Source organism: Elaeis guineensis, chromosome 16 (assembly GCF_000442705.2).
Source record: "Elaeis guineensis isolate ETL-2024a chromosome 16, EG11, whole genome shotgun sequence".
In the NCBI taxonomy this organism is placed as follows: Eukaryota; Viridiplantae; Streptophyta; class Magnoliopsida; order Arecales; family Arecaceae; genus Elaeis; species Elaeis guineensis.
This window is the reverse complement of record NC_026008.2, coordinates 39,214,404-39,239,773: the sequence shown is the minus strand read 5'-3', so window position 1 is coordinate 39,239,773 and position 25,370 is coordinate 39,214,404. Positions and strand designations below refer to the sequence as shown.

The 25,370-nt window shown below is 36.3% G+C and overlaps 1 protein-coding gene and 1 pseudogene across 1 annotated transcript in view; both read left to right on the top strand.

Annotated features, from left to right (window-relative positions):
- Window positions 1-6,456, top strand: part of LOC105059660 (uncharacterized) — a 7,020-nt gene extending 564 nt beyond the window's left edge. Inside the window, exons 2-9 of the mRNA XM_010943040.4 lie at window positions 51-173; window positions 2,199-2,279; window positions 2,466-2,554; window positions 2,704-2,778; window positions 5,261-5,322; window positions 5,400-5,459; window positions 5,538-5,732; window positions 6,123-6,456. Of these exons, the coding sequence (XP_010941342.1) occupies window positions 51-173; window positions 2,199-2,279; window positions 2,466-2,554; window positions 2,704-2,778; window positions 5,261-5,322; window positions 5,400-5,459; window positions 5,538-5,732; window positions 6,123-6,211 (774 nt within the window). The 3' untranslated portion in view covers window positions 6,212-6,456. The remainder of the gene's footprint in view (window positions 1-50; window positions 174-2,198; window positions 2,280-2,465; window positions 2,555-2,703; window positions 2,779-5,260; window positions 5,323-5,399; window positions 5,460-5,537; window positions 5,733-6,122) is intronic.
- Window positions 6,457-6,603: 147 nt separating this feature from the next.
- LOC105059659 (probable 26S proteasome non-ATPase regulatory subunit 3) lies at window positions 6,604-22,285 on the top strand (annotated as a pseudogene).
- The last annotated feature ends 3,085 nt before the right edge of the window (window positions 22,286-25,370 follow it).

The window sequence follows — 25,370 nt, the reverse complement described above, 5'->3', positions numbered from 1 at the left end:
TTTTTTTTTTTTTGTTCGCTTTTTTTGACAAATTTTTGGCGTGTGGAAAGATGGATCGGTACCAGAGGGTGGAGAAGCCGCGGGAGGAGACGCCAACTAATGAGAATGAGATCCGTGTTACAAGTCAAGGGAGAATGCGCAACTACATCACATATGCCACCAGCCTACTTCAGGTGAACGCCATTTATAGAACAAAATCTTTCCTTGCGGCTTTTATAATGTCACCTTTATTTCGCTCTTGTTTCATTGCTTATAGTTGTAATTTGTGAAGTTTAACAAGTGGTATAGATTTTGCATTTGTTTAGGACAGATAATTGGAGGATGGTAAGTTGCTTTGATTTGCTAGGCAAGTCCAGAAGTGTGAGAACTTGTGGTACGGTTGATTTCTGAGTTTCAGAAGCATATTTTAGTCACAAAATTGGAACCTTTTTTTTTTTTTAAGAATTTCAGAAGAAAAACCTTGGGTATTTCTAGCATCATTTATTATGCAATGGTCCATTTAAGGGTATTTCTAGGAGATTGATATGCTATTTTGCAACCCTGTTCAACCTCAAGTGGACGCTCTCCTTATTTAAAATATAAGCAACATACTATTTAAGCAGATGCTTGATTGCTTGTGGAAACAGAAACATATGAATTTATTGCTGCCGCTCCTGCTGTCTAAGAAACCGTTACTCTTATAAGATAACTGCTATGTTATTTGAGCAGATGAGGCTTTATAAAATTATTTGGCTCAGTGAGGCTATAAGCAATTAATTATTAAATAACTCCACTGAAATAATGAACTGCAAGAAACTAAAGCCAAAGCAAAAGGCATTTTCCTTATGAAGGGAGACCGTATTAATGATGTGGACACCATGTGCATCTGAGTTGTCAAGGTATTCATTGGGAAGTCTGTTTATGTTTTCTTAAAAGTGATACCTGATACGAGAACAGTGTATAGCAATACAAGAACTTTAAGTTCAGCTATTCTTTGGTATGATGATGCCTTTTTTGCACTGTCATGCGGATGACAATGCTAGATTTTATTAAACCTCATATTCTTGTCCTGTAGTTTGATATCTGACCTGTTGGAATATTTTCAGTGAGGAAAGATCATAAGCATTTTCCAGTTCATGTAGTTACAAAATTGTATGGTGAGATAAAAGAGGGGGACATGTGAAAAAAGAGGAGTTATTGAAAGGAGGTGGACATATTCTGTTCATGTCATTTAAATGTTTATTCTGAAAAGAAAAAATCTGTGTGTCTATAAGAAAGATTCAAAGTAGAAATGGAGAATGAGGTAGACAAGCTCTGAAAAGTGTGGTACATTCAATTTGTATTGAGGGAAATGTGTGTCCACAGCTGCTACAGGAATGATGTAAACATGCTCAGTCTGCATCATTTAATGTTTATTTTGGAAAAAAATATGTCGGCCTAGATAAGACAGATATTTCACAGAAAGAGATGATGAATTTTCGTATCATTGGTATGCAGCTTTCCTTGTCCTATAATATGAAAGTTGCATGAGACAAACTAACTAAATTCTGGTAATCAGGTGTCTTTGTCATGCATCCAGACCGCATCAAATCTAATAAGTGGTCTCAGATCATGCCAGTGAGTGCGGTATAGGTAAATGGAACTGGTACAGAGAAACCTTCTTTATAAGGTTCGAAAGGGTGAACTGACATAGAGCAGACTGATGATCCTGTAGTCATTTGGCTGGCTATGGAAGCAAAAAGCTCGCATTTGCTCCCCCTAAACTTTAACTGGTCCCATCTCTCTCCAAACCTAATGTGGGTAGTTTCCCATCATAGGGCTTTCTATCTATAGATTGAGCCATTACCGATAAGTATATGTCAGCACAAATGGAATAGGATAGATCCTCTGCAACATTAAATGACTTTTTTTTTTTTTTTATAATTGGCAACAGTCAAATGTGAGATGCATGCAACAGGCAGATGTGCTCTCAGAATGACTCCATGGTGATATATTCTCATGGATGTAATTGCATCTTTAATCCGCCTAAGAAAACTCTTTCATGAATTCTCATGGTGGGAGGAATTACTTTGCTTTTCTGTGTATGTGCATACTGATAGATACATATAATTAGCAATGCTAAGAGTACATATCATTTTCTTTTAATGTTGCAAGTTCATAGTTTCATTCTTTTCTGTTGATTATATTGCCTTTTGATTTGTTGCATATTTATTTTCAAGGAGAAAGGTTCAAATGAAATTATCTTCAAGGCAATGGGAAGAGCTATCAACAAAACTGTCATGATTGTGGAACTGATAAAGGTATTATTCTGATCTTTTTAGTCATTTGAATGATTAAATCAATCCCTGGTTTTCTCAAAGAATTCTTTTGATCTGTCAGCGAATTGATCCTTGGTCATTTTTCTTCCTTAGAAGTTAGAACTGTTGTACATGTTGTGATTGGTGATTGTTCTGACTTATTATTGTGGTAATATACTGGTGATGCAGAGAAGGATTGTTGGTCTCCATCAAAATACTGCTACTGGATCTATTGACATAACTGATACATGGGAACCATTAGAAGAAGGCCTACTTCCGTAAGAAGACCTTATTCTTTATTTTCAAAATGGAAGGTTGCTTGCATATAGGCATTTTTGGACACGTAGCATGGACTTTAGATTTTGCTAGTTATTTGAATGTTGGAATCTTCGCCTAGTCTGTTTCTGACAGTAATCTGTTTTCATAGGCTTGAGACCACTAGGCATGTGTCTATGATCACTATAACTTTGTCCAAGAAGGAGCTTGATACATCCTCTGTTGGGTGAGTATGAAAAAGCTTCTGTTTTCCCATCTACACTACTACAGCATGCACTTCAAGTTTGATTAAAGTAGGTGCAAGCTCTCATTGCTTGCAAAATCTTAATCAAGAAAATTATGTATGCTTTTTTTTAAAAAAGAATTGTTTTTGCTGCACTAGAGACCTTTTGAATTTAAACATGTGGTGTACGCACTTTTCCTGTTGCTGCTTCAATTATGTTCCTCCCTTTTGATGCGTGAATCTAAAATAGGTAAAAATTGTTCCTTGCAATTGGTTTTCTACCAAGTGCCATCTTAGATCTTCAGCATTAGCCTTCTTCTCAAGAAGCCGCACTCATTTTTAGAAAATTAATTCATATGATCTTATTCTGAGTTAATAAGCCTAGAAGCATAGTTTGTTTGTGGCTGATGTATATATCATCTTGTCCTGGCCAGGTTAACAAATTGGCACCCCATTATCATTGCTTGTTTTCCATTTTTCGTATATTAGAATATTTTGTCCATCTTGTAGCTGATCTGCATACATGAATCTGAAAGCAAAGTAGTGAGCAGAAACTAAGGAAACATGTCTCTTAGCACATGAAAAATCTGCATCCAGTCAACTCATTTCTTATAATGGAACTATGTAATTGATCATTCTGTGGGTTGACTTTTTTGACAACTTTGCTGGTTTTCAATTGGAACACCATTTTTGCTTTTGTGCCATGTGTTTTCTTACTTTATGAAGTGGCTAGAAATAGCATAGGTTTCGCATTTGTTGTGAAGCTTCTTGACACCAGCCTTTGGAGATCATCATTGTTTATAAGCACACCAAAGTGATCTAATTGAAGTGAATGATAATTTTTCTACATTAAAAAAAAAAAAATAGTTAAGGGACTTGCTAATCTGGATTGCTGTGCTATAATTGCTTGGTCTAAACGAAGACATGACACAAATAAACAGACCAACATAATGATGCTTATCATAAAAACAACATTAGGTGCCTTCCATGTCAAGCATTAATACTATTGCTTACCATCATACTGGTTTCATATGTGCAGAAAATCTGGATTTAAAATTAAATGTTTTCCTATTCTATCAAGTTAGATTGCATATAGTTGGAAATAATTCTAGAAGCATGCAATTAAGAAATGATTCTAATCTTTAGATATTTGTCATGAGTACGGTGAGTTTCTGAAAGCGGCTGTAGTGACAGTCAACTATGGTGAAGCTTTTTTTTTTTTCTTTTTGTTTTTTCACTAAAATAGAGTGTTTACTTTCAACTGCTGAGAATTAATTGTGGAACATTTTTTACTTGAAACCATTTCTTGAAAGTAAGAGGAGAATATATAATCTACATTACATGTGGGGTTTTTGTTTTGGCTGCAGGTTTTTGTCTAACCATTGGATCCTTTTAATGTCTAAGAGTTTCTTCTTGTGGAGCTGTGTTTGAATGCTACGCTAATATCCAAATTTATGCCAAGTGATGGTACCTAGGGATAAATCAAGGGGTCTAGGTAACATAAGATGTAATTTAGATGCATTGATTACCAGGTGTACATTTAAATGCTTGGGGTCATCCTCTGCCTGCTTTCATGATATCAGAAACTGTGTAAATATCTTTAATCATTTGTCTAAGCTGAATGTAAATTTCCAAGGTCATCCTGGTTTGACATTTCAATCTGACATTGATAAAAGGGGTAGAATAGAGAATGAGACATGAGTAACATGCGCCTCTCTATATGATGTATGTGCTTCACTGGATGTTGGTCCACTTGTGATGTCGTATAAGCTGCCTAAAGACGTGACGCAAGGCTAGTTTGTAATAATCTTCTTTTAAGAACATTTCAATTTTCTGTATTTTCTCCAGCACCATGTCCAAATGATGAATTTTATTTCTTCAGTTCCTCTTTGTTGAACCTGCTACCAGAGTAACATCTCAGTTTTACACTGAGAGGCTAATATGATCCTTTATTCTCTTCACTTCATCCTAATTCAATCAATAACATTTTACTCGATTTGTGACTGCTAGCACCAAACCTGCAAGCAAATAAACAGAATCATGCAAGTGATACTCTTCACCATATCTTTCTTGTAAATGGAGTATCTTCCTAGGTTTCTAAAAGGGAAGTGGATCCTCACTTTTCTTGGGGCCAATAAGACTTTCTGGTTCCCTATGTTTGCACTCTACTGAAGTCATATATAACCAGAGTGGATTCTCGATTGAGTTACTAGGTAACCACAAGTGATGGCTACCTTAATTTATTTAAATTGGAACTATTCTTGCAATTCTTGGGAAAGCACTGAATAATTAAAACAAAAAGAAGATTTCTTCTAAGATCCTGTATGCATGTTTTCTCTTCATGTTTGTTGGTCATTTTTGCATCATGTGGTTATGTAAAAATTTATCATCCTGTTTCCTTGTTTAAATTCTGAAGAATACCCTTTTTAACTTTTGTTATTGGATGCTATGAAAAAAAAAAATTGCTTACAATTACTTTTACCAGGTATCAATCTCCTTTACCCACAGATCAGGTGAAACCATTACCTGAATTTGACTATGAAGGAGGTAATTTTGCAATCCACTGGGTTTTATTAGGTTTTTTTTTAATGCTCATTTTTACTAACATTTTATTTATAATGCAGATGGCTCACCTGCTGGTCGAGGTAGAGGCCGCAGTGGTCGTGGCAGAGGGAGGGCTCGTGGTAAGTTTGATGATATGGGAATGGGATTCTTTGTTCAGCTTTCATTCATTATATTTAGTATTTACAAGTTATGCTTAGGAAATGGCACCATGGACTATGGTGATGGAGGCTGGGATGATAGAGGTCATGGATATGGTAGAGGTGGATATCCCCGTGGCTGGGGCCGTGGTTTCCGGGGTCGTGGCAGAGGAGGCAGGTATGGTGGCCGACCTGATTATCAGCAAGAAATGGGTGGCTATAATGGCGAGGCACCTGTTCGTGTCCAGGGCCGAGGTATGTCATTGCTTCAACTCTTTTCTTGAGTATAAACCTTGAAACATGCATTCAAATGTGTACCTTGAGGTCCATGAATGGATTGGTCCTTTAGTCTCCAGGAAGGTTCTTGCCTAATAATCAGGTATTGTGAACACCACCTTGGATGGATCAACAGCATCCAGATAATTTCGATTTGATCTGGTCTTCATTCTATTTTTTCCCACTGTTTGGATGTGATAAATTCCAACTCCACCTATTCTTCTGATGGTTTAACTGTGAACCTAGGTGTGAATATTAGGGCAACAAGATGACATATATATCTGGCTCTAGCATTAAGCTGCTATTAAGCCTGCAAGCTTTTCCTTGTTAGAGCTTGTTATTTATATATTTAAGGTCATTTGGTTGCAGGTCGTGGTCGTGGGAGGGGTCAAACCCGAGGAAGGGGACATGATTCTAGATCAAATGGACCGATCCATGCCAGTATTGGTGGGGTGTAACTGGATCACAGTTCAAGCAAAACTTCTTCTTTATGACTTGTTGGATGCCTGCTCCTTTACAAAGGCTTGTCATTTGTCCTTTGGTTATAGATTAATGATAGTGTGTGTATGCTGTCGTGCCATGGACTGGCAGTGGTATCTTTATGATTATGTAGGCTTAGTAGCTGTTCCATTTTTAATTCTTATTAGATTGAACTAATTGTAGGATTCAATAATTAGAGCAGTACATTCTTTTATTTTTCCAAGGCTGGCTTGATGAAGTATACTGGTGTTGTTAATCTCTCACTAATGATTTTCCCAGAGGTTGGCTATCTGTATAAGTGTGTGTTTTCTCTTCATTAAAAACAAAAAAATCAAAATGACTTTTTTTTTTTTTTTTTGCATGTTATATGAGGCAGAATTTGTGTTTATGGTATGCAAACAATTGAATAAAACCTTCCTCTAGAGGCTGTTTCTTCTTGTATCAGCATATATTCTTGCTTTCCTTTATTTTTTGCTAACTTGTCAATTCTGGTGCAGCGGTCCATTAGAACATTAGTGTCAGTGATGCTATTTGGTTCAAAATGGGTCATTATTTGGAAGCCCATTTATGATAGGGATTGGATTGGGTTGGGTCGGTTTATTTTATATGTTCCTTCATATTTACAAATTTTGAGTTTTTTAATGTGAGATCCTGCACCTTAAATATTTAGTTTCTGAAGCTGTTATGCTGTCTAAATATAATTTATAGGTATATTGTGTATTGAAAGGATTAGGTATGGTAAAGATTGCAATGACATTTAAGATGGTTCTAAATAGGCGCACTTGGTGAATGAGGATCTACTTAGCTGGCTTCGAATACTTGGGACTGTGTTGGACGGTAACACTTACGGTTGTGTATTGATGAATTTGCCTTTTGTTCATGTGGCACCATGGTTTGGCTGTTTGTCATATTTGCTGAATCCACATGCACATTAATATCAATAATCACCTGTATCTGATGGCTATTGAAGCCGGATGATCTCATTGGCCTAATGCTCGTAAACTTGTTCAGGGGCTGAAATGCTACATTTGCTATTTTATTAGGGAATTTTGGGGACACTTAGTTCTTACACTTGGAGTAGGGATCTTTAGCAGGGAGAACTGGGGACACAAAATGTACCACTATTCATACATTCTGCATTGTTGGTCTCCGGTGAGCTGCTGCGAAGTTGATATTTGTATTCATCCATTACTAAATTCAATAGCTCAAAATGTCTTAAACTGTTTGATTTATAGTTATGTTCGAAATGCAGCTTGTTTGAGATTTGCCAGCAGGTTGTTTGATCAGGTACGGGGAATTCGTTCACGAGAAACATCATTTTTGGTGTGCATTTGTAATTCTGATTTCAAAGAAAAGGAATATATTTTTTTATTTGATGTAATACCATCAAAAATGATCTGGCCACCTTTACTCAGATGATTAATGGGCGTGCAAGAGATTGTGGATATGAGGAGGTTCTGAATTTATTCTGGCCTTATTTTTTGGCAGTGCAAGGTTATGTATGTAAACAAGAGCAAGCTGTTTTTTTCTGCAAGATCAAATGATGCGACTCCCTCAAGTGGTACTTTTCTTTACTTTATACTTATATAATTAGGTATAGAAAGAGAGATGGCAATTCACCAACATATTAATAATTACTCAATTTAACACAGAGAGGGAGGTCAGAGTGTGGCGAAAGGTGACAGTCCTTTTTTACCTAAAAATCGGTGACAGTCTTTTTATCTTCTGTGTATGATGGAGGTGATGTCCATCAACTATTTTTTCACTCTCACCCTCTGTCGGATCCAATCAAATCCTATTCTCTCTATGGGGTGCTTGGTGTTCAGGGAAGCGATCGGACTCAGTGATGATGAACAAGAATCCGGTCTATGTTTGTATGGCATTAGAGTTCAGGTACTCCGTTGCTAAATGCTCTATTTATGGTAGCCTCAACTCTTCCCTCCACTTCCTTGCCATCAAATGCCATAATGAGGTGTTCTATTCTTTCTTTTCTTTTTTATCTCCATATTGTAGTATTTCCCTATCATTTGTTGATTGAAGTCCTTAACCATCTGGTTAAATTTTTGATAACCATCTGGTTGAATTTTTGATACTAGTCGATAATATTACCGGTGAGAATTTGAGAAGTTACCGTGACAATATTACCGGCGAGAATACCCCTCCCCCACCCCCACGAAAAGAAATATTAAATATTCTATCATGTAAATTTATCTGAGTTTTTCTTATGTTTGTATATTATGATCCACTATTGTTTATAGATATGCCAATGGCCGGCAAGAGGTGGCATCAAGATAGCTCTCAGGATTTATTTGGCTTGTTGGAAGAATTTTTTTTTGTAGAAAATTATTTATTAAAAATATGATGTCTGAGAGTATAATTTTAGTTTGTTTGATTAATCATGAAAAATTGACTTATTCGATAATGATTTATATTTAGTTGAGTATTTATTTTTTTTAAAAAAATTATGTAAAATATCTATTATATCTTTTATAGATTTAAGATCATATATTTTTGCTCTCAAACTCTATATAAATATTAATATAATATAATATTATAATAATTTATCATATTAATATAATATTAATATATATTGATATGATTTTATATTATTATATATATATATAATATAAAAAAAGATATTTTTAAAAGAAAAAGGTCACCAATTTTCATCTTACATCTCCTTTGTGAATTATACTTTAAATTTGAAAAATATCTTTCTATAAAAATAATTTTTTTCATTTTTTCTCCTTTTAAAATTCCAACAAAACAAAAAGACTTCGGTCCACTTCTCAGAAATTGCTTTTCTTTCATCGACTTCCCACAAACCAAATAAGTCCTAAATAATTATTTTGATTGTGTAAAATTTTATTTAATTTAGATGCCCTTTCCATTTATTCAATTTTTGAAAATCGATCACTACTTTTTTTCTCAAACTTACACTATGACTACATATTTTTTTATTTATCAAACTTATATTTTTGGCTTAGCTATCAAAGATAGCTTATATTTCAAATTCATGTCTTTATTTCTATTTTTGTCTTGTTTCTATTTATATAATTTATTTTTACCTTTTCATGAATTGATTTATTGCTTTTGTATTATATTATAAATAATTTGATTTAATTATTATTTTTTTTATACATTATTGTTTAGAAAAGCTTGCATTGGAATTACTTTGTATTTCAAACTTTTATGTATTTTTTTATATTTAATTCAATACTTTTATTTGTTTTTATCTATTCAATTCTCTTACTTTTTTTATTTTTCAACCTAATTCATGACTATTTTTTAATCTTATTTATTAGTTTTTCTTCAATGTGCATCATATGTGTCAGATTGCTAGTTTAATCATCATATTTTTAATAAGAGGAGCATAGGGGATGTTGCTGGTGTGACAACAAGCATTAGTGGCTCCGTACCTTATTGATAAATATATAATAATTTTTACCTGATATATTTTCTGACTCATGATAAATTTTAAAATAATATTTTTTTTAAAAAAATATGTAGAATGTTTCTGTATTCTCAACCGATGTCGTTCACTCAGACAAAAAGACTGCTAAATATTGTCAATATTATGATAATAAAGAATAATTAATTGAACATGGCCAGCATATAAATATGTACCAACAGTGATTCTGCTTCACGGTATTTTTAATTTTTTTTCTTCTTGATGATTTTTGTAATTATACATTATCCTTCACTATTAAAACTTTAAAATTACTTCGTCTTAGCCTATTTCAAGAACTAAACCTAATTCAGCTGGATCCAGAAGGATACAAGATAGTTGAAGATCCATTTATTGTTTCGTAATGTTTGAACATTCTTGCGAAAACTTATCATGATGTCAATCTAACATTTTCTATGAAAGATAAATAATATGGTATACTGAATCATTTTTTATGTTGCTGGACGTATCGAAGGTTGGATCTCACGATAAGATGAGATATAATGTTGAGTCTTTAAAAATTTTTTGCTTTCTAATCTTATAGATTGTATCCATACCAGACTCCTATGATCACTCATCAAAAAAAAAAAAAAAAAATCAAACGTAATTCAAGTTCTGACTTTCAGTGCTGATTAGCTCCTCGATTTTTTTTTTACATCTTTTTAAAAGATCGTAGCCTACGCTTCCTACCTACAACCCTGATAAAAGAAATTGAGGAGAAAATAAAGCTGGGAGAGTATTTTCGTCGTCATGATATTCTCACCCTCTAATTGTACACCTCCAGGCACCTGTGATTAGTTATTCAAAGGGTGCGCAAATCTTTTCTTCCCACTTTCCATCGATCATCTCCGGTCTCTCACCGAGGACGAGAGGGAGAAAAAGAGCTAAAACGATGAATCAAGACGTGGAGATGATGGAGCCCAGGCGGCGGCGGTGGTTGCCACTGCTCCCTCCAACTCCGTCTCCTCCGCCACTGCCTCCTCCACTCTCCAGCGTAAGCACACTGCAACCCTAAACACTAGCTCTATTCTCTTCGTCGTCTTCTTCTCGATCGCGGTTGCGATGATGCCTTGAATCGGGGATCGGTGCCAGATTTGAAGGAGATAACGGCGCTGATCGAGAACGGGGCGTACAGCAAGGAGGTCCGGCGGAACGTCCGGGCCGTGCGCCTCACCATGATGCTGCGCCGCAAGCTCCGGGCTCCCGTGGTCGCCGCCTTCCTCACCTTCGCCCTCCGCCCCGGTTCCGAGGCCCATTCCCGGCTCTCCTCCTATCTTCCCAAGGTTATTCCAATGCAATGCCCGTCCTTCTTGATCTGCTGTTACCAAGTATTTTGGTAGTTCCAATTTCTGATCTTTAAGGTGCTGTTTGATAGGGGGTGATATTTCACATCACCTCGTTGATGTGAGTTAGATGATGTGATCACCGGTATTGCAAAATTCCATCCAATGACGAAGGATCCAGTGACAAATTCGGTGATAGTATTATTGCATTGTGCAGTAATGCTATCACTGTCACCACACATACCCCCTGGTGATAGCATATCACCAGATGTTGATGATGTGTTGAAATTATTTTGGGACAAAAATGTCCGTGGTCAGTAAATTGGGGAGAAAAAAATCTTTCTCGTCTCTTTCTTTTCTTGGACCATTCATTTTCAATAACATCCGCTAGTGATGATGTTTATTTTATCTTGATTTGCAGATACGGTAAATTAGCATCAATGTATTTTATTTATCTATTATTCTATTTTTATTTGCAGATTTAGTTAAATGGCATGGATACCTTTTATTTATTTATTGGATGCCTATTTTATTTCTATAGGCAGGTATGGCTAATTGGCATGGATAAATCATGCTAAATCTTCATACTTTTTTTTTTATTTTATTTTGATGGGCTAAATCATTCCTAACGGGCAGCCTAAATATTGATGGTCAAAATTGGCAAAGCCTAGCCAAGTCCGATTACATATAATATTATCGTAATATCATTTTAAAATAAATATCTATAATAATAATAATAATAATAAATATTATTATTACTACTACTATATGTTTTTGTGAAGAGTTGTGAGTGAAGAATATTTAATCAGATTATAGAGTAATTATTACATATTAATGTATAAGGCTATTTATGGTATTTTATACATTATCACTATTATTACTTTGTGATATACCAAACACAGTAAAGTTTTATTCCCAGTGATATTATAGTAATATACCAAATATGGTGATCACACCTTATCTCAGTATTTGCATATCACCTCAGTGCTCACATCACCCTGGTGATCACATCATCCCAGTGTTCATATCACCGGTGAGATATCAAACAGCACCTAAGAAGAGTAGTGGTTCATTGGTTTACTGGTTATTGGGTCCCTTCTCCATTGTCAGGAGATGGTTTATAAAAGCTACAAAATTTCTATCTTTTGATCGCTTATGTGTCGGTTGAATGGCAGAAACAGTAGTTTTCAGTAATGTGTACCCAATAAGGTGGGCGACTTTGGCTGAAATACATAAAATTTTGGGAGGATTGTTTAGTCATTCACACAGGGATGTGGTTCTTGTGAGTTAGGGTTTTACAAATGGGTGAAGGATGGTAAGGATGGTTTCAGGTTGTTAAAAATGGGGAGAAAAAAGAAAAAAGGTTGAATGTTGGGAAATCTATAGAAGAGGTTATAGAAAATCGAGGTTTGATTATTTGCAAAGCTTATGTCTGAAAATCTTTAGCTGAAAACAGATCTACCATTGTGAGGATATAGTTTTTGCGACGGATTTGTGCTACTTCAATGTTCAGCTTACTAGGGCAGGAGAAAACCAATGTGCTAACATAACACCTTACATTTTAGCCCCTCCAATTCCAAGTCTAATTGTCATTTGAACAACAACTGTCCCCTTCAACAATATCTTTACTAATATGGAACTATATAAATTTTCTTTCATACCCTATGTGTCTACAACACTATGATATCTTCCTCTATTCACCTCTTTTTCCCAGGTTTCTTATGGCCTATCCTCCTTTACTACTTTCCTATTAAAGCTCCATTTTTCTTACATGGATCTTTGACATCCAGATTTCCTCCATTGACCTAGACAATTGCAACTTTCCACCCAGTCAATTTTATCCCGACCACTGATCTTCTCTCACTCAGCAAGATGCTAGCTACAACTTTTTCAAAAATGATGACTCTCAACTCTATTTAGGGCTATCAGCTATTATAAATGAAACATTTCTTCGAAGGTGATTCCAGAAATGATACACTTACTAAGCATGGTGTTGAACTAGTTATTTTTCTTGCTGCATAACAGCTTCTTGCAGTCATATTATCATTTGTGCTATGATGATCCTAAATGTGCTAGTTATGCTTCTATTATTTCCTTTTGTCATCATGAGGAAGATTAAAATTACATGTATGTGTGGATGGAAGCATCTTATTTCTTGTGTGTGACACATGGAACCCATTTGCTGTGTGTGAGATGCTTGTACTTGGTGTGAGCCTTGCACCAAAATGTTGTACACGTGTTGTATACATGGCATTCAGGTGTAAATGATCTACATGCGCATGTTCATATTGAAAGCTATCATCATTGTCATCATCAAAATTACGAGTTGAAAAATTTTGATAAATTAATTAATGATAACCACTAAAAAGATAACATTATTTAGAAAGGTTAGAAGCTGCATCTTATTGACCATTGCACCTCAACATTGTGATCAACTAAAAGGATTAGCAGTTTTGATCATCTGAGAGCATGTACAATGAATGTATTTGTCTTAATTTGAGAAAGTTAAATTTCTTGATAAAAAGCTTCATAAGCTTGAAATCCATATTTATGATTATTGTGGATGCAATATATTTGGTGCAAGATCTTTATGTGGGAAACTTTTCAAGATCTGAATAAGACATCATAAAAATGAAGCCTTTTTTGTTATTAATTTTTTTTAAAAAAAAAAAAAAAACTTATGAGTGGTAGGCCCTTTTATATCTTATCTTGTTGATTCTCCATCATCCTGTCACTTACCTGTCTTGCAGCAAACACCAAAAATTCTTCCCATTCTTATGGTCATTCTATCTAACCTTGGATCTCATCAATCAATTCTCTACTTATCTTGACCAAGTATGAAAAAACAAACTCCTGAGAATAGAAATTGGTCATGTACCAAAGAATTGGGGTCAATATGTAACTTGATGGCCAGCCTAAGTCCATGGGATTCTGATTTAGATAACTATTCATGGATTTTGCCAGATACACATCCAGATTCAGATGTTGAAGATTTTTAGGATCCGGATATCTGCTAGAAAAATCTATAATCCTGCTCATATCAAGGATCAAACCTGTGCCCTCTGACTTAGTCTCCAACACTTGCCATTGAGACAATATTTGTTTCTACTTTATGTTGAAGCTTTTTCTTTAAAACTTATTCACATCATAAAATAGCATTTGTCATACATTACTTATTTTTTATAAAAAATCAATCGTTTGTACTATGATAAAAAATATTTCACCTTCCCCCTATGATATTTTCAAAACCTTGTTGTTTAAAATATTTAAAAATATCAATACATGTAGCATATTCTTACATCTATACATAATTTTTTTTGCAAGTTCTTTAAATGTAGATAATTCTTGTTATCTTGTATTCTATTCTTTTATTTTAAAACTTAATTTCTATTATATTTTTAATACAAATCTAATTGGACAAATGATCAAGACCTTTGGTCGGGTTGGTCTCCATGTGAGTTTAGTAACTATGACCTTTACATAGTTAGCTATGCATCACGTGGAACCTTGATATTGGATTCTCTACCCCTCCTTCAAGACCATGTCATTTATGTTGGGTTCATTATTGAAATCTGCTCAAAATCTGATTTATATCTGAATTATATCCATACTTGAGTAGAGAAATAGGATATAACTAATATCTAACTTGTATTTGTATCCGTTTAGAACAATTATAGATATGGTTGATATTTGATTCATATTTGTATCTATTTAGGACAAATATGGTACTGATCTTGATACTGTTTGATATCTTTGTCCACATTCACATCCACTGAAAAAATGTGGATATGGAAATCACTATGCCAATATTCGATCTGTATCAAATTTATTTTCACTCCTAATTTTGAGATAGGCCGAAGCTCAATCTGAGCCCACCTAATCAAGAGGTGAGTAAGGTTGGTTGGGTTCAGTTTATAAAACCATCCATTTTGACACCTACTTGATGGTTAGGTTAGAGACTACCAAAAGGGGTTTCTAGACATTTTTTATAGTATAGATTATGTTCGATGGTTTGGATCTTAAATTTAGTCTGTCATTGATTTTGAATCATTAACTCCTTTTTGTTGAGCAAGAGTTGGGTTATTTGGTCCTTAGGTTAACATTGTGCTGGAACAAAAGCTCATTTTGCCATCAAAAACCTGGCCTCATTAAGACTTGGCCGGACAGATCTAAGGTTGAGCCAGGCCCATTATCAACTTTAGTCTCATAACTGATCATATATCACCCATAGCTTTGGAGTTTACATTTTGTTCTTTTTTTGCCCTCTTTTTATCACTTTGTTTTTTATGTCCTAAATTAAATTGAATTTTTTGCATAGCATGCAATGCGATATGTAATGTTAGATCTGATCCTGTTATTCCATGCAAGTCTTCCCTTATCCAAAATAAGCTCATTGTTGGCTTGATAAGCTACTTTCATTCTCGACTGGTAGATGATTTGTTTGGTAAACTTCATCCATGTTTTGACATATTTGGAAGATCTTTTTGCTTGGTAGATCTTTTAGATATTCATTATGTTTATTGTATTAACTTGATCTATCCATCTGTAGTAAGATAAATTCATCTGCCTGTCCCCTCAACTTATTATTATGTGGCACTTTTGGTTTCTGATGAAGTTGGAGATGCAGTGGTTTATTCAGTTTTTAAAGGATTTGATGAGTTTTGCTTCAATTCTATCATCTTGTTCTCTTCTCTTCAATGTCATAATTCTGCTTCACCAAGTGTCCCCTTTGATTGTTTCTTGTCTTATTGATTTCTTGTTCTGCTTCTTCTTGCAAAGAATGGAAGACCTTTGAATTTCCACTTTATTGCAAGTACTGTGAGGCCCCAGATTAGTTGAATAAATTTAATCATTTGAAATAAATGATATAAATGATACATTTATACTTGAAACACTGGGCTAACTTGTGCCATTTCCTCTAGCACATTTACTGCAGAATTCCTCCATTATTACATATTGCATTATACTCAGAAGAAATTGCATTTTGTACACCTTTTGGTATGGATACATTTTACATGATGCAGTAGCCTTTCGTGTCTTTAATGAATTTTGTGCAACAATAATCCTGGATTAGAATTTGGTGCTTCTGCCTTGCTGTAAAATTTGCTTGTGTTTATACAAGTGTTTTTTTACCCTGTCAATGTTAATTATCTTAATTGGTTGAATTGTATTGTGCATTGAGACTTGTAATATGGAATGGTTTTTCACTCAACTGTGGATATCTTCCACTTAAATATAATTTGTGACTTGTAATTTTGATTTGAGGAAGATGAACATGAGATGGATGCGGACATGGCAACTTCAGCTGGTCAAGTTCCTTTTAAGTACTCTCTACCAGAGCTGGAGATCTACTGTTACTTGCCTGTGTTGATATTTTTGATTGACCAAAAGCGATACAGTGAGGTAACTTTTCTCTAGATCACAACTTGCCTTTACTTTTCTTTGCTTATCCACAAAAGGTTCTTTACCTTTTTCTTCTCCCACCCAGGCTAAAGCTTGTTCCTCTGCAAGTGTTGCTTGCCTTAAGAATATGAATAGAAGAACTGTTGATGTTTTGGCATCTCGGCTGTACTTTTATTATTCCTACAGTTATGAACTTACAAACAGTCTAGCTGAAGTTCGTGGGTGAGTTACTTTTCATATTATCCAAGATGCACTTCTCATGACCAGCACAGTATTGTGCTGATGAAGTGCCTCAAAGTTAAAATTCTGATATCTCAGTGATTTGGTGTGACTGTTTTAGCTACTTCTCATGCAGTGATCTTGTCTTGTCAGGACCCTCCTTGCCTTGCATCGTCTTGCTACCTTACGGCGTGATGAGCTGGGTCAGGTTTGGTTGCTTTACAGAGGCATTTGATGGTACATTTATCCGCTGAGACTTACTAATTATACTGGTGAGATGCAGGAAACCTTTCTCAACCTGCTACTTAGCAATTACCTCCATTATAACTTGTATGACCAGGCTGAGAAACTGAGGTTAGAGGCCCTGCATTTTGAAGCACATTCCAATCAGCAGGCAACACTTATTCTTATGACTTCATGAAATTACCTTTTGACTTAGTTCTTGTTGTGAAACAAATATAGGTGCTAACCTTGAGGGTTTTTCTCCTATGGTTCTGCTGCTACCTGTTCTACTTAGGCAAGATCAGGACTATTCAGTTGGAATATACTGATGCCAAAGAAAGCCTTCTGCAAGCTGCTCGAAAGGCTCCTGCTGGAGCACATGGTTTTCGAATCCAATGCAACAAATGGGCTATTATATTCTGCTTACTTTTAGGGGAAATCCCTGAAAACATTGTTTTTATGCAGAAAGGCATGAAGAAGGCGTTGACACCTTATTTAGAGCTTACAAATGTGAGATTGTCATTGTCACTCAACTAGCACAAACTTTGTGCGAGTTTATATATTATAATTTTAATATGTTAATATTCTGATCTAGGCTGTGCAAATTGGAGATCTGGAGCTGTTTAGGTCTGTTGCGGAGAAGTTTGTTGGCACTTTCAGCTCAGATAGAACCCATAATTTGATTGTGAGGCCGCGCCATAATGTGATTCAAACTGGACTCTGCAACATTAGCATTTCTTACTCATGAATATCCCTAGCTGATATAGCCAGAAAGTTGAGATTGAACTTTGACAATCCTGTGGCAGATGCTGGGAGCATTGTAGCCAAGGCCATTAGAGATGGGGCAATTGATGCCACAATCAATCATGCAAATGGGTGGATGGTATCCAAAGAGACAAGCAATGTCTACTCCACAAATGAGCCACAATTTGTGTTCAATTCGAAGATTGCCTTTTGCCTTAACATGCACAATGAAGCAGTGAGAGCACTAAGTGATAAGTACATTAATTAGGATATCGGAGTATTAAATCTCTTACTAATTGATCTATATTATATAGAATTTGATATATTTTTTTTCTTTTGCAGGAATTATTATGTACAGAAAAATATTCATAAATTAATTCATCTAGCTCAAAGATGCGCATGCGGTGCGGATTCAGAACAGTTCACGAATTTTGGGAACGAGGCAAATGGAATCCATAAGGTGCACCAAAAGCAAGAAGTGAGATATGCACGACATTAGCATAAAAGAGGAAGGTCTTCTTTGGAAGAAATAAGCTTTGGCATTAGCATTTGAAGAGATGGGGCCCATGGTGGTTTAAAAAATAGAAATATTTTGGATGAACTTTTCTTGAAAGTGTGAAGCTTTGGATGTAACGTATTAAGATGCTGGTGAGATAGTGAAAGAAAGTTGAGAGAAAGATGCATAAGCCTGGGATGTATGTGTAGAAGGACGTAGCAAAATGCTGGAAATGGGTTGAATGCAGGAGCAATCTTCACGCGGGAGCGCAAATGGAGTTCGCATACAGGGCCAAAATAGGAAGACTTCAGAATTTTAAAAGAAAACAAACATCTACTCTCTTCCATTAATCCCATATTGCCTAGCCAAATAAATCTCCTTCTAGCACCTATAAATAAAGTCCAATCCTCTACCTAGAAAGATCATAGGAGACAGGTCTGCCGTGGCACAGTTGTGTGGGCAATGGTGGTGTCACGCCCGAATGATCTCATGTGGAGGTATTTGGGGCAATGTTGGTTGGACGAGCTGGCCACATTGTGCGGGAAGGGGATATCTCGAGATTTTATCCTTGAGGGGTTTGTCTAGACTACTCTATGCGTTCTTGATCTCTGTAGTGGAGCGAAGAGGCAATAGAGGGCTAGTCGGATAAGGGTGTGGCCTACCCAAACAGGCAAGTCTCGTGAGTATCGCAAGGTGATGTCTCACGGAGATCCACGGGAACTGGTCGGTCGTGGAGAACAAGGAAGGCTTATGATATATCGGTTGGAATATGTGCCTTGGAGCTGGACCAAGGATCATGGATGGCCAAGAGGGTCATGCCGAGAAGAGGACGGCTTGATGCATGTATCATCCGGTCGAAGATATTTACTTGATGGGGTAGACTTGGATGTCGATATCGTAGCAGTGCTTAATGTGTGAGTAGGCTGTGGACCTAAGATATTAGGTGGTGTGGTCATGTATCCCCAGGATCGTGGTAATGCACAGTGATAGGCGAGCAGGCCATGAATATTATCAAGCGATATGGCCAGGGATGAAAAGGCATATCAAGGACGCAAGATCGGGATCGTGGCATAAGAGCTTGTGGGGGAAGCTTGGATAGTCGAACCTCAGAGGACTCGGATGTGTATGATCATCTGTAGCTTCGAGGAGCTGCAGGTCGTGTCAGCTTGGTAGTTTAGCTGGACAGCATTAAAGATGGATTTACCCGAGCCTCATGCATAGTAGTGGCGTTGCATGGTCGTGCTATATGGATTTGGTATGTGTAGTACTGAAGGGCAGCTTGTTGGGTTGCAGATCAGTGACACAGTGGTTATGTCATGGCACGAGAGTATGTTGAGGATCAAGATATCTGGGATGAACAGTGCTTGGCTTGAGGGGCAAAGCCTTAGAGTTGACACAGAGGTGTTGAGCTGCGAAGCACTCTTGGAAAGAGTCTATGTTATGGCACGGAGGTGCACATGAGCATTGCAGTTGATTCGAGAGGTCGGATTGCTTATGGGCACTTGAGGATGTCATCTGTATTCAGTACAACAGTGTTGCCAGGCAGGAGCATAGAGGTGCAAGCTTGGCTATATGGCTGGACTGCTGCGTGCTTATTGGTATGTCCGAGGAAAGGACTCAAGAGGGCTGGCCTTGGTGTGTGGCATGCTGGGATGCCGCACGAGTATTTGGGTAAGAAAACACTCACCCCGTGACAGTCAGTGTTGAGCAAGAAGAAAGATGAAGGGAGCTATGGTGATCGGAATCGATATGATGCGCGAATAGAAGCTTAAGTATTCGGAGAATAGAATAAATCTTTAAATTTCAGTCTTGTATTTTGTTTTGAATATTTTTCTTATATTTATCTTTGATGCAATTAGAAAAAAATTTATAAATTTTTTTCTTTGATTAATAAATATTATGTTTGCTTTCAAGTTCTTGTGTTTAATACTTATGTAGTTAATCTTTGAAAAGCTTATTCATTCGTAGGGACGGATCGTGATCGAGAGATACGGTCCATACTCGAGCAAAATATCCTATCTTAAGTATTTACTTATATATTTTTTTATTTTTTTAAAGATCTTTTATGATTCAAGTTTGAATAACTTATACTGTAGGGAGACGGGTCATGATCGGAAGATACAATTCATACTTGGTGAGATAAGTTATGATCAAATCTGATAATAAAAGATCTTAAAAATAAGATAAAAAATATATGAGTAAATTCTTAAGATAGCTTATTTTGCTTGAACACGGACCATATCTTCTGATCATGATCCGTCCCTACGAACGCATAAGCTATTCAAAGATTAACTATATAAGCGTGAAGCATAAGAACTTGAAAGCAAATATAAAATTATTAATAAAAAAAAAATTTATAAGTTTTTCTAATTGCATCAAAGATAAATACAAGAAAAATATTCAAAATAAAATATAAGATTGAAATTTAAAGACTTATTCTACTCCCTCGAAGACTTGAGCTTCTAATCATGCATGATGTCGATTCGGCTTGCCATTACTCCCTTCATCCTCCTTGCTCCAACACTGAAGAAAAGGCTTTATTACATGATACTAGAGGGTTGGGCTTTGTTTATAGGTGTTAGGAGAAAGGAGATTTATTGGGCTAAGTAATATGGGACTAATAGAAGAGGATAGATATTTGTTTTCTTTTAAAACTCTGAAGTCTCTCTATTTTCGTCGCATCCCAAGTCCTGTATGCGAACCCAATCCGCATGAAGATCGCTCCCGCATTCAGTCCACTTCCAGCATCTTGTCACGTCTTTCTACACGTACATCCAAGGCCCATACATCTTTCTCCCAATTTTTTTCTAGCATCTCACCAGCATCTTAACACATATATCCAAAGCCCCACGTTTGTAAAAAAAAATCATCCAAGATTCCTCTATTTTTTAAACCACCATGGGCCCACCTCTTTAAATGCTAATGCCAAAGCCCATATCTTTTAAAAAAGTCCTTCCTCTTTTATGCTAATACCGTGCATGTCCCACTTCATACTTTTAGTATACCTCATGAATTTTACTTGCCTCGTTCCAAAAATCCGTAAACCGTTCTGAATCTATACCGTATGCACATCTTTGAACTAGGTGAATTGATTTATGAATATTTTTCTGTACATAATAATTCCTACAAAAGAAAGAAAGAAGCATCAAATTCTGTATAATATAGATCAATTAGTAAGGGATTTAATGCTTCTATATCTTAATTAATGTATTTATTATCGAGGTTTTCACCAAACTCTCATAAGGAGAAGGAAAGTGCAGAGAAGAGATGAGGGAGGCAACAGCAGGAGGAGCTTGCCAAACATATTGTAGAGGAGGATGATGATGAGTTTTAAATGGGACTTTAACCTTCTTTTATGTGGTTGATGCTGTTTGAGTAATTTATTTTTCATTGAAGTAATGGCGGGGACCAAACTTTATTTCAAGAACCGGCATTACAATTTTTTGTAACTCTATTACAAGTTTTTATCTGATAATATTTATGGATTGACCATCTGTTCACAATTCTATTGAGCAAATGGCTTATTGTCCGGCATTATTTTTCTTGATTCAATTGGGTTAAATGTTTGCTGTTGGATGATATGGTTAATGGGATATGCTCCAGAATTCTGAGGTATAAGTTAAATTTGTTGTTGATGGCTAAAAGACATCTGGAATTACATGGTTGCATGTATGGCTATCAATCTCTTATATTGGATGAATGATATACAAGGAAAACACTGAATAATTTCAATAACTCACATGAGATTGAACTTGGCTTTGTCTTCTTTTGAGGTAGTTCGAAAGGATGGTGCACATGAATGTGGAATTGGCAGCTATTAAAGCACATTTATGATAACTGGTCTGGAGAGAGCTCAGCAAGCGCTTCAAACCATCATCATCAGCGGCTCCATCTTCAGTGTTCTGAGTGGTAATCTTAGCTTGCTGGCTGCAGTGGAGATCAAGGGATGGCAATGCAAGAGAACCAGGTAAAACAATTGGCCAATGCCTCTTGCTACCCAAATAGGGTTTCAAGTCACCGTATACAAACCCACCTTTTCAGCTTGCAGTGAATTTGGACACGGTTTATGGAATTAAATTTGTAATGTGAGATTGAGGAATGTGTACTCTGGTTTGAAAAGCTTATCTCTTATAGCTTGCCTCAGTTGTTATTGGTATTTTTGACTTATCATTTACAGGTGACTTACGGACTATGAGAAGCATTTAAGTAGGTGGTAATTGGTATGTTTAATCATTTGCAGGTGACTTGTGAAGTATGAGAGTCCAATCTTGTTTCTTAAACCATATTATCCTAGACAATGTTTATCACATGGGCTGTACCTTTGACTCCAAATCATGCATGCGTTGTGAGAAATTCAAAGTAATTTTTCTAGGACCGTGGACTGCAAGTGAACATTTATTTTTCAGGTATTAAGTAGAATTTTGTAGATTTGCATTCCTGAGGTCATTTAAAATGCAACATGGTTCTTTCTCATCATGACACTGCTTTGACATCCTTGCATTGCCCTTGTTTTCACTCTAACATGACCAAATGACCAAGCATTTAAAGAGAGGTTCTGAAGCAACAAATATTTGATTGAGAACTTTAGTTTGACCTTGATAATATATCCTGGTCTGACAATAATTTTAGAAAAATTTTCTTTAAGCTTGTGTCACATTGGATCTTGTAATGTTGACAAAGAAAGTTTCCCAATGGGATTATTCAATGATTGAAACTAGATTCCAAGCAAGACATGCAATGCCCAAATTGACTTTTAAAAGTTGCAATTTTGTTATTTTGGTATTAGATACACATTCAGGAGAAAAAGGGTAATTCTTTAAGAACAAATGAAATAAAAAATATGGCAATGTTTTATTGAACCTTGTTTCTTCATTGAAACCATGTTTGACTTATTTCAGTGTTTAGTACAATAAAATGAAGTAAGAAGTGATCATAGTAAATTTAGAGTCCTTTTATCTTTGACTCTCATGCAACAAGGCAAAGGGGTATTCCATATATGGAGAGATGAAGGTTTACATGGTTTGAGATCCAATTGCTGAATTGGACTAAATACTTAGAATGCACTTTAAATGAAGTCAACACATGCCTTTGCAAATAAGATTAAAGTAATAACCAATATACAATGCAGCAGACAGAATATATAGATGAATTAAAAAAAAAGGAACTGGGATGCCGGGGAAAGTGTGGCCCTAGTATTTGGACACCTACCTTATGGATGAAGACAAGAGTCATTATACCAGATATATTATACCATACCAAACATACTATACCATAATAGTATTGAGCCGGTACATAGTCCCATGCCATATTGATATTCAATATATTTTATTATCTCATATTATACCATGCATCGACGCTATAATAAAATGGTAGCAGTATGACATTGGTACCAGTATGTCTCATATTTGTTGCTCCCCCTCCTTTTTCCCGTTTATACCATAGGATTGGCCCTTGGAGAAACTTGAGATTAGTTGCACTGCAAGCTTTTAGAACCACAGCAATGCCTTCGCTCTGGCTTATGGGTTTGGAGATGAGCGCTAGCTTTGTACGAAATGGGAAGCCTTTCGGGTCGAAGATACTTATTTTTCATGTGTGGAGGTGAAGCTCAGGTTCTCGTTGGAAGGAAACGTACTGCATGCACCAGGTGCAATTGGACCGCGTCAAATCCCACCGTGGATAACACGCCACACTACCTTTGTATTTCACCAATTGCCGATTGCACGCTACCGGGTTCACTTGCACCTGGTGCATGCAATAATTTCTCTGGAGGCCTCAGTATGTTCTCATCCTCCAAGAATGTTGCTTTTCTCCTTGGCCGTCTGAAAGGCTCCCTTCCTATCTTTCCAGAGTTTGTCCAGTGGTTTTATGGCGTACTTTGTGATTGTTGTCATAAATTGCACGCATGTATTGATTTAAAGTTTATAGCGAAGTATGATGAAGCAAATTGGACCGTAAATGCCTCCCAACCTGTGCTTTGTTTTGTTCGGTTCTCATGGATTTCTTCTTCTACGCATCCAAATGCATCAAACGTTATTTGGGCCACCATGACCGTGACATCGATCCGCCTGTCCCTTGTGTCAATTTGACACATGGGCCAGTGGAATCTTAAATGGATTGGAGGATGAATTGACGGAACATACCCTCGTGCATTATCCGAAGATGACGTTGATTTAGAGGGCGGCGGATGGTTAGCTTTAGGAGGATGAGTAGCAGCACTTCATTGGATCTTTTTTTGGATGTAATCTATCGAAGTACAGTTGAGGAGTCGATTTGTACTTGAGCAGGTAGGATGACGAATGTGCCTATCAAATCTAACTTTTCATAAATAATTTTGTTATGATCTGGCCTAATTATCCAGCCCACAAAAGCCTAACAAAGAAAAAAAAAATTAAGAAAAACTCTCATGGAGAATCTTTTTCTCCCGACCGACTCCTAATCGGAGTCGGAAAATCTTACTGGAGAGTCAAACTCCATCCCTCTGACTCTATTTAAAGAGAAAATCTCTTTTCTCTTCCTCCCATCAAGAAATTAAGAGCCAAACGGCGAGGATCGTCGGAGTTTTCTCGCAGAAGCCTTCATCGTGTTTGCCTTAATATCTCGTCGAAGGCGTCACCAGAGCTCGAGGTAAGCCTCGGCTTCTCTTCCTCCTTTCTCCCCCTTCCTTCCCTTGCCCGTGTGCATGATTGCCGATGACCGGATTCACCGGATTTTGTTGGAAAAAATGTCTCCTGTTTCCATCCCTCTTTTCTTTAGTTTTTCGACACCGGTGGTCACCGCCGACCATCGATTTGGTTTCTCTGGACTACGGTGTCGTAGTCTTCCTACCGCCGGCCACCACCACACCAGGCGCGGCCTTTGATCGGTCGAACAAGGGAGGGACCACACGGTCCCCTGTTCTTGCCCAAAAAAATCACGGGAAGAAGAAAGAAGAAAGAAAAAAAAAATAAAAAAATAATAAATAGACTCTCTTTCCTCTCTCTCTCTCCCTCTTTTCTTCTCTCTCTAATCTCTCTCTATTTTTTCTCTCTATTTTCTCTCTCTAGATTATTTCTTTCTCCTAAAATTTTTAAAATTTTGAGAAGAATGATGATGAATTGAAATTGATCCTAATGATGAATTTTGATCTGTGATCGTCAGACGGTATACCGACATCAATCTTGATCAGACCTAATATTTTTTTAAGATTCTATTTTTTATGATTTTATTGAATTATCCACATGATAATTTTAGCATAATTTGATCTAATCGATAGGATTTGTTGAATCATATCGTTTGAAGAGTCCAAGATGAATTTTCTCTCTCAAAAATTTTTTTCTCTAAAA